The sequence below is a fragment of the Rutidosis leptorrhynchoides genome, chromosome 8 (assembly GCF_046630445.1).
Source record: "Rutidosis leptorrhynchoides isolate AG116_Rl617_1_P2 chromosome 8, CSIRO_AGI_Rlap_v1, whole genome shotgun sequence".
In the NCBI taxonomy this organism is placed as follows: domain Eukaryota; kingdom Viridiplantae; phylum Streptophyta; class Magnoliopsida; order Asterales; family Asteraceae; genus Rutidosis; species Rutidosis leptorrhynchoides.
In genome coordinates this window covers 313733446-313744449 of record NC_092340.1, presented here as the reverse complement: position 1 = coordinate 313744449, position 11004 = coordinate 313733446, and the positions used below count along the sequence as shown (strand labels likewise).

The 11004-nt window shown below is 33.2% G+C and overlaps 1 protein-coding gene across 1 annotated transcript; it reads left to right on the top strand.

The window, feature by feature from the left end:
• Positions 1–3066: 3066 nt before the first annotated feature.
• LOC139862568 (receptor-like protein 4) lies at positions 3067–10329 on the top strand. The gene is made up of 9 exons (XM_071851186.1): positions 3067–3198; positions 4320–5378; positions 5461–5608; positions 5723–5794; positions 5912–5983; positions 6097–6168; positions 8380–8457; positions 8772–8953; positions 9968–10329. The coding sequence occupies exons 1-9, from the start codon at positions 3123–3125 to the stop codon at positions 10090–10092; spliced, it is 1884 nt and encodes a 627-aa protein (XP_071707287.1). The 5' UTR covers positions 3067–3122; the 3' UTR covers positions 10093–10329.
• The last annotated feature ends 675 nt before the right edge of the window (positions 10330–11004 follow it).

Genomic DNA, 11004 nt, shown 5'->3' with positions numbered 1-11004 from the left:
ATACACCAAAATTGACTATCCATATCTATATTATTATTATTATTATTATTATAACAATAATTCATTAGTTTGGTTGATTAAATAGATGCAATTATATGCATAATCATATTAAATTATAACTAGTAGTTTGTCATTCTTGACATTGCAGATTAATACTAATAATTGACCATTAATTTATTAAAAATTAATAAATATTTGATACTTTGTAATAGATAATAAAAATAACTAGAAAGGAAACAAATAACTAATTTGGAGGTAGACAAATACCTCCTAATTAGGAGACAAATAATGTTTTGGTTGAACTTTTAGTCAATATTTGAAATTTTCAGTTCAATGTTTAAAATCTAAATCAATGATTTAAAAATAGGAGAACGATAACTATGAATCGCCACTCAAATCAAGGATGAGATTATGATTTAGATAGTCACTAATTTACATATTAACTAATAGACAAAAGTTATGAATAGTTCCAGGTCATTTTCAACTTTTCACCTTTTTTTTTTTACTTTAACTAAATTTCATTTTACTAATAGACAAAAGTTATGAATAGTTCCGTGGTCATTTTCAACTTTTCACTTTTTTTTTTTTTTTTTTAATTTTAACTAAATTTCATTTTACCAACAAAGGCCCCCACATTTTTTGAAAAATTCAGACCGACCCCCCAAACAGGGGGTAAAGTGTCAAATAACCATTTTCATAAAAAATCTTAAATAAACTCCACCCAAATATTCAACGGATCATATCTTCTCGCTCGCAACGAGTTAAATTTTTCCGACACCATCGTTAAACTCGAAATAATTTTAGGAACACAATGTCACTAGCTATACGCAAAACGGACGTTTTTTAAAAAACGCTAAATATTTGGGGTATTTTTCATACACGTTGATTTTGCGTTAAATTTTTAAAAGTCGACAATTCCATAGCGAAACGCGGAGATGCACATATATTGTTAATTTAAAATAACATTTAAATCTCTCACGGGTTATACCTTTTAGTTCGACTCGAGTTGCGCTTCAACGACATCATCGTTAGCCACAAAATAATTTTACTAAACGCAATAAAATACTTTAAAAATCGAACCCCCGGCGCGAAGCGAGGGTTCAATAACTAGTTATCACTAATTATTTAAATTCAATATGTTTGCCTAATTTACTTAAAACTCTTTAAGTTATAACTAACATTCTCCAAGAACTATTTATATTACTTTGAGGTGATATTCTTAGTTTGTTACTAGTTAAAACATAATATCATAGTTTATTTCTTGTCATAAACTATGATCACAATATAATATATTTAGTACTCTCTTTCGTTTCAGAAGAACTCTTCACCTTACTATTTTTGTTATCTAAAATTTATTGTTCCTCAAATAACAATAAAAAAAAATTAATAACGGTAAATTATACCTTTTTTATATTGAAAATTTAATACTCCGTAATAATAAATATAACAAATAATTTATTAGTTACTATTTATAATAAAATCAAATAATAGTAACAAATTAGATAATTTATAATATATCTTAAATTCAAAATAAGAAAAGTTAGGTTGCTTTTATTTTTTTGAAAAGCAAGAAATCTTATATTAATAAAAACTCCGAAAGTACAATGAGAGAACAATACAACGAGATTAGCACAAACCTAAACCAACGACAAAGAGGTTGCAAAGGCAGCAACCTCAATTAACAAAAATAACATCTACTAACTGTTGAGATAAACACACGGACTATGTAACCAAACGAGCCAATCAATCTTCTTTTTCTTCGATCTTCTCGAAATCCATTTGAATGATTTTGTTTGGATTTCACTTAGAGCAACTGGGGGGTTCCACGATTTACCGTGAAAAACCATATTGTTCCGGTCTGGGCCAGTATTAAGTATTCTACAACACCTATAGAGACAGGTTCGTATAATCATGTTATTTTATTTTTATTTCAATTATCTAAATATATTAACAATGTTCATGAAACCCTAACCCCAATATACTTATAATTATATTCATGTAATTCTTATCATGTCAGACTTCGTTGCTCAAATTTCGAATATCACAATCTGCTATTCATTACGATAGTAATGTTACGACAACATCTTTTCAGATACTCAAAAATTACATGAACAATTTTGAATCTTAAATTTTGCGGTCAATTAGAAACGTTTACAAGTATTTAATCATTAATCATGTACATGGACCATGCGTGACTTAATATAAAGTTTACATGTATTTGACTGTTTTCTTTTATCATAAATCATGTAGATGTAACATGCGTGATTTAGCATATTTTTAGTTGCAGATACAACATGTACTTAATGTATAACACATACAATATGTACGAATATTAACGAGTTACTATACAAACTTTTTAGCCACCGTCTAACGCACGAACTATTAAAGCTGGTATAATATAATTAGTACTCTCTTTCGTTCCAAAAGACCTCTCCATCTTACTGTTTTTGTTATCTAAAATTTATTGTTCCTCAAATAACAAAAAAAAAAAAAAAAAAAAAAAAAAAATCAATAACGATCAATTATACTTCTTTTATATTGAAATTTTAATAATAAATATAGTAAATAATTTATTAGTTACTCTTTATAATAAAATTAAATAATAACAAATTATATAATAATTTGTTATATTTCTTAAATTCAGTAAACCAAAAGTTAGGTTGCTTTTATGGGTCAGTGTTAAGTATTTTAAAGATCACAAACTAATTTCTATAATTAGTAGTAACTCAATCTTCTTCTTTAGAAAAAGATTTCCTATTATTATTACTATATTCAATTCAATGAATCAATGTACGTTATAAATATATACGCTGGCTAATAATTTGGCATCTAAATTGATTAACCAGTAATTTAAAATAATCGTTGTATAAACATAATACGGTAATAATGAATATGGATATATGAATATGAAAATACAATTATTAATATTATTAATATTAATATTAATATTAATTAATTAATAATTAATTAATAATTAATAAGATATATTATATGAAATGCCAAAAACATAACAAAATAAATATATTCGGTTATTTGCAGTCACGTCCTCAAGACTTTGCTGCTCTCATTCACATCTCTCTCTAGATTTCACACACCGAGTTTTAGAGAGAGAGAAACTCAAGATGAAGATGCTGACGTCACTCTCACTTCTCATCTTCCTCATTGTTTTCATTGCAGCTTTTATACCTTCTTATCAAGGTTTGATTTTACTTACTAACTTTATGTTACTTAATTGTTAGTGGGATTCACTTTACTTATGTTTTTGACCTATTGATTTGATCAATTTTGCCTGTTTGTGCTTACATTTGATTTAATTGTATCTAATTTGAAACAGTTGTTGAAAATTGATTAGTACTTATTGATGTTTCTAAGATTGAAATCAAATGTAAGATTTGTCAGCTAGCAAACAAATTGACTGAATAAAGTCGTAGTCAAAGATTTAATTTGTGAACTTTTTGTATCAAATCACAAAAAAAGTATCAAATTTAGTTATGTTTTCTTGATTTTGGATTCAAAATAGAATACTAACTGTCTGCTTCATATACACTCAAAGGTGAAGCTTGACTAGAGTTGAATTTTTCTGAGTAAGGATAAAAAATAATACTCACTTATAAATAAGAATTATAAATTATTAAGATCTATAATTATAATTATAATTAATACTAATAATGTGATGTGGTCCAGCGGTTGGTGGCCTTTAGGGGAGGTCAGGAGTTCGACCCCCGTTGGCTACACATTAAAAAACACAATTTCATCCCTGCCATGAAGTATCCACCCATGGCACCTTTCCCATATCGTTTGGGGGGTAAAGCGGAGGGGAGTTTTACTTGGCCGTGCCCTTGGATCGGTTTCAAGGTTTCCTCCTGGGCAGCGATGGGGGCGGGGTTATTATCGCTGCATCAGCATAGTTGAAACGGGAGATGATCGCAACGGGTGGTTTAGTCCCCCTCGGGTGATCCCAATCGCTGTTAAAAAAAAATAATGTGACAGATGCAGTTTGTTTGAGTATATAGAAATGACAAATTTTGTAGGAAATAGTTGAAAGATTGGTTGATGTCCAATGTATCAACTTTTAGCCCTAATTATGTCTTAATCATCAGATCTTATTGACTTATTGTTGATGATTGACCCTAATCTTATTAGTACCTGAAGTGATCGAGTTGTCGCACATTATAACTAAAAGAAGAAACATAGATGTATATATATATTTAACTATATGTAAACAAGAGTTGTTAGTTAGGGTTTTGTGGACTAAGCTTGAAGTGTTAAGCTTCTAAATTTTGTGTCATTTTTCATTTGTACTATTTTGATGAATGCAGCACCATATGCTCTGAGAATAAGTTGTGGGGCCCGCAAGGACCTCCACACTCCACCAACGAATACATTTTGGTATCGAGATTTCGGATACACTGGAGGGTACTTTACGAACGCAACTCGTCCGAGTTTTATCACACCTCCTCTTACTACGCTTCGTTATTTCCCTCTATCCGAAGGTCCCGAAAATTGCTACCACATAGAGCGGGTCCCTCACGGTCACTATTCAATTAGAATCTTTTTCGGATTAGTTCAAGATCCAACTTTCGACAATGAGCCTTTGTTTGATGTATCCATTGAAGGAACTTTAGTTTACTCGTTATCATCGGGTTGGAGTAATCACGATGACGAACAAGCGTTCGTCGAGGCACTCGTGTTCCTTGACGACGGGACCGCAACAATGTGTTTTCATAGTACAGGACACGGTGATCCAGCTATACTTTCGATCGAAGTTCTTCAAGTTGGGAACAATGCGTATAACTTTGGGCCCACATGGGGAAAAGGAACGATTTTAAGAACTCATAAACGACTCAGTTGCGGTGCTAAGAGTCCGAAATTTGACGTGGATTATAGCGGGAACCACTGGGGAGGTGACCGGTTTTGGAATTCGATTACGTCGTTCACTCCGAGTTCTGACCGGCCTTTGAACACAAAAAGTAGCATTAAGTTATCGAAAAACGTACCGAACTATTACCCGGAAGCTCTTTATCAAACCGCGCTTATTAGCTCTGATAATCTACCTGATTTAACGTACACATCAGACGTGGATCCGAATCGGAATTATTCGATATGGTTACATTTTGCAGAGATTGATCCTTCGGTTACAGGGGAGGGTCAACGGGTTTTTGACATTTTAATAAACGGTGATACCGTATTTCAAGAAATTGATATCGTTAAACTGAGTGGAGATGTAAATAGTGCTCTGGTGCTGAACACGACGGTTGCTGTTAGTGGAAGGAGTTTAACAATAACATTACAACCTGTTAAAGGCACTCATACTATAATCAGTGCAATCGAGATCTTTGAAATTGTTAGAGCTGAGGCCAAAACGTTAATCGACGAAGGTATTTTGTATTTAATTTGTTCAAATATATAGCTTTGAAAAGGATTGTTATAAGTAACGTTGTTTTCTTTTTTTAAATGTAGTAAGAGCTCTGCAGAAATTGAAGAGTGCGCTTGGTCTTCCGCTTCGTTTCGGTTGGAACGGTGATCCGTGTGTTCCGCAACAGCATCCATGGAGTGGAGTAGATTGTCAATTTGATAGTGCTAAAACGAAATGGTACATTGATGGACTGTAAGTGTTAGTGGGGTCCACTTGACATGATAATTTGTTGATACGATATCTTGTAATGTTTACTGTTGAAATCGACAACAAAGATATAATTGTGTATTTACATTGTGATATTAGAGGTCTTGACAACCAAGGTTTACGAGGATCGTTACCTGATGACATATCCAAGCTGACTCATCTACAAAATATGTAAGTTTAATTTGGACAAAAAGATATCATAATAAAAAAATTTCTTAGTAATCGTCGATCAATGATTCGTTAACATCAGCATCCTAATTTATCGTTATCTCTATTGTGAATTTTTAGGAACTTGAGTGAAAATAGCATCCAGGGGCATATTCCTGGTTCACTTGGAAAAATTGCTAGTTTAGAAGTACTGTGAGTACAATTACTACTTCGTATTGTTAGTTTTTCTGGAATTTGTAACTGTTTAAAACTTAGCTATATGATAATTGATGAATGCGTTATCAGAACCTGAATTTGCATTGCAGGGACCTTTCGTACAATTTTTTTAATGGATCCATTCCTGAAAGTCTAGGAGGTTTGACATCAGTTCGAATATTGTAAGTTGCTCAATTCTATTTCTTGTTTTTCTGCAAGCAAAGAAGCATTACTTACATTTATAAACTGTACTTATGGACTTAGGTCTCATAGTACACACCCAACTGCATTATATAGTTACTAATACAAACTGAATTGACGATCTTTCATCCATTGAAACTCTATATTTATACATGTAACCTCGCCTATTTTAATTAGGAAACACAATCCTAATACAATTCTAATTACTTGTCCATCAAGTCTAATACAATATATGGAATATATCTAAGTCGGCTATTATACACCTGCGATTAAAACGGAAGGTTGTCGGACGTTGATACTGTCTCGAAAATCATCAAAAATTATACGAGGAAGCCCTTTGGTGAATATATCAGCGATTTGATAGCGAGACGGAACGTGAAGGACCCGGACAAGTCCTCGAGCAACTTTTTCACGCACAAAGTGAATATCCATTTCGATGTGCTTAGTGTGTTGATGTTGAATCGGATTCCCTGCTAGGTAAATGTCACTGGTATTGTCGCAATAAACAATAGTAGCTTTTTGAAGCGGGCAATGAAGTTCAAGAAGAAGATTGTGAATCCAACTTGTTTCAGAAACCACGTTACCAACACCACGATATTCAGCTTCGACGCTTGATCTTCTAAGAGTAGGTTGACGATTAGAAGACCAGGATAGCAGATTGTCACCAAAAAATACAATATCCTGGCGTGGAGTGGCGAGTGTCGGGACATCCGCCCAATCGGCATATGTATGGGAAATAAGATGCGAGGGGCGAGACTTATACAGATGCAGTCCTTTCGAGATGGTGCCACGGACGTAGCGTTGAAATGCGTTCTAGTGCAAGCATATGAGCATCGGTAGGAGCATGCATATGTAAACAAACCTGCTGAACTGCGTAGGAGATGTCTGAACGTGTAAGTGTAAGATATTGTAGAGCTCCAGCTAAACTCCTATAAAAAGTTAGGTTTGCATACGGCTTGCGAGCACTAGCACTTAGCTTCGCATGTGTGTCGAGTGGTGTAGCAACAGGGTTACAGTTTGGAATCCCGGCTCGCTCAAGTAATTCCTCGGCATATGTTTGTTGAGAAAGAAACATACTATTTGGTTGTCGAGTGACCGAAATTCCGAGGAAGAAATTAAGTGATCATCCTTCATTTCGAATTCATAGGCCAGTAAGGTCATAAAAGTTTGCTGCAGGGAATATGATGATGTGGTGAGATGATATCATCAACATATAATAAGAGATACACAATACCATTCCACGTTTGTATATGAATAACGAGTTATCACATTGGCTATGTGTAAATTCGGTTGTAGCCACGTAGTCAGCAAACCGTTGATACCAAGCTCGGGAAGCTTGTTTCAAACTGTATAACGACTTCTTTAATAAACAAACATGATCTGGAAAACTGTAGTTGCGAAATACCATAAGTTGATGCATGTACACAGTTTCATGAAGATTCCATGCAAGAAGGCGTTCTTGACATCAAGTTGGTGGATTGGCCAAGATTTACTAAGAGATATAGAGAGAACAACCCGTATCGTAGCCAGTCTAACTACCGGACTGAAAGTCTCGCCACAATCGATGCCAACCTGTCGGAACCTGCCATCACAAACAAGACGAGCCTTATATCACTCAAAAGTACCGTCAACATTCTTTTTATGCCGAAAAGTCTACATAGACCCAATAATATTCATATTTGGATGTCGAGGTGATCTTCCATTCATTGAAACCCTATATTTGTACATGTAACCTACCCTATTCTAATTAGGAAACACAAGCCTAATTACTTGTCAATCAAGTCTAATTACTTATCCATCGAGTCTAATACAATATATGGAATATATCTAAGTCGGCTATTAGTTACACCATACATGATATAAATCCTCCTCTTGTATGTTGCATCATAAATGTATGTTCATTATATTTAGAGATGGCAATGTCAACCCATTATGCACAGGTCGATTTGGGTTTGGTTCTTGATGTATAACATAAAAGAAAATGGGTCAAATGGGTTGAATGGGTGGAAAGTCACCACTAGCCTTATTTGTTGCACTTAACCAACTAATTTATTCAAAATTCAAAAGTAATATTAAAATAATATATGTTTGTATTTTATAGTCATGTCTGACACAAGATATGCGGAAATATAAAAGAAAAAACTGGACAAAAAAGTGTTTCTGATCAACCCATATCGCCACCTATTTTACAGGAATCTGAATGGTAACTCCCTATCTGGAAGAGTCCCAGCTGCACTGGGAGGAAGGCTTTTGCATAGAGCAAGTTTCAAGTAAGTACCTTTATGATACTCCTAACAAAGTAAGGTGGCAGTTTTGATCCATTTATTTATATATGGGTCAATTCATGTTATGTTTTGTTTTATTATGGGTTAAACAAGTAAAAACTCATAACTATAGCTCAAGACAAAACAGGTCAAATGGGCTAAACTGGTCAAACTGTGTGTTATCAACACTAAAAACCTTCGGAGTCATATTTATTTATTATAAAATTAACATTATTAATGTATACATAAAGTTGTCGTAGTCATATTTGACTGCTGGTGTTAAATGATTAGACTGAAGTATTGATTATGGACATGTACAGTTTTACTGATAATAAAGGTCTTTGCGGGATACCTGGACTACCAACGTGCGGGCCTCACCTAACTGCTGGTGCAAAGATCGGGATCGCATTAGGAGCATGTGCAGGCCTTCTGATGATTGCCACTTGTTTGACTTGTTGGTGGAAAAGGCGTCAAAACATCCTTCGAGCTCAGCATATTGCAGGTAAGATATGCAACTCTCTACTCTCATACTTTTGCTTCTTTGTATACAATTTTCAATATATCGTTGTCTGTGATCTATAAATCAAGTGATTGCTTGATTCCTTTATTCTTGAAAAGTTGAAAACCGCACAAAATTTTATCCCATCCCATTTAAATTGCAACAATTTTCAATCTGATATAAACTTGCATTATCTCATCAGAAGTGGCAATTTCAACCATGTAATAAGGAATGGGCCAATTAAGTATGCTTCATCTGTAACAGGTGAAGTAGGAAGGACAAAAAAACTGGAAATATCTGAAATGGGTTGAAAGCCACCCATAATGTATCTTAACTACATAAAATCTTCCAAATCGCTTTGTTCAAAAGTTTAGATTTTATTAAGAAACACTTTCTTTTCTTACAAAGTTTGGAATTTTTAGGCAATATGTGTTTTGGGCCAAGCATACTCGACCTCTTATTTGCCCATACAAAATTCTATAATAATTGGATTTTTCTAACGACAGCCCTAAATTGTTAATGCACATAAAAGTATTGTACATGAATACATGATAGTTACATATTGACTTTAATATGACGGTTAATGCCATGTACAACACTTTTTGGCACGTTAACGACTTGTCGTTATATAAGTTCATAATTAAAATAGGACCCATCCATTTTACCACCTATACTATACAAGATTGCGCCACTCTATTTATTTTATTGCTAATTTAATCCAAAATAATTTATTTATGGATTGGTTATTATTAGAATTTTAATTTTGATAGCACTGATTGTTGTCCACAGAGTTTTTCATACATTTCTGTAAAAAAAGCATGAGTAAATCAGATATTTAAGTGATTTTTCTTTTGAACGTGAAAAACCTTACCCGTTAATCCGTTTAGATATTTAAGTGATAGTTAAACAAGTTACGTTAAACTATATCCTGAAATGTCATAGTTATTTCAATATGAACCGAGTATTCTAAACTCCTCTAATCATTTAATTTGGATGCCCCTTATATATGATGAACAGCAAGAGGAGCTCCATACGCAAAAGCAAGAACCCATTTCTCTCGTGACGTGCAATTAACAAGGCATAATAACGGTCATGAAAATTCCAGAACTGCAGCCGAGAATGGGCCGATTCTGCTTTCTTGATCACAAACCATCCATCCAATTACTAAAGTTGAAAACCTGATCATGCCCAGAAAGCATATATATACACACGTTACCCCTTTAAGCATATCGTTATTACGGGTTAACCTTGTGTTTCTTTTTTTTACTGTTTAGTGAGGTTGGCTATTAGCAACCCTAGGAAGTTGTAGTTGAAGAAAATCAGTTGATCTAGGGTTCTCCATTGGGGTGTTGACAAGAAATTCAAAACATTGTATATTATCCACCCTTTTTTTTTTTTTTTTTCATGAGTGGAAATTGGTCTGAGAAAATAGTGTGATGTGATCTAACAGTTGTATTTGATTAACATTGTCAACAAACATGTTCCATTCACACACAAACATTGTGATTGCTACATAAATGACTTTATCAATTGTTAAAGTAGAACATGTGTACAATATAAACTACATGATGAAACATTAATTGTTGCATAGTTGATAGATGGATAGGGAAAGAAGAAAAATGACTTCACACATGACCCCATTATGCTTAAATTTTCACAATACCCCATGAAGCTTTTGTTTTTTTTTTTTTTTTTTTTTTTTTTTGGCAAAAAGCGAAAAGTTTATAACAATAACTTTTTCTCGAAAAGAGAAAAAGAAGAACCAAATACCCCATCAAGCTTTGATTCACACATTTGTTACTATTTTTATGACCCTTAAAAAGCAACTTTTATTCTCTCCTCAAAATAACTGTCTGGTTTAACTTTTCAAAGTTTTTCTTTATAACTTTTGAATGTAAATATTTTTAATTTGTGCTATATAACATTTGGTAAAAATTATATGAATGAATTCGATTTAAAATGTATTTTCATTGATATAATTTTCAACCAACATTATATAACACAACAAATAATAATTAAATTCAACGTTGTAAAAAAGGACGTAAAAAGTTCAA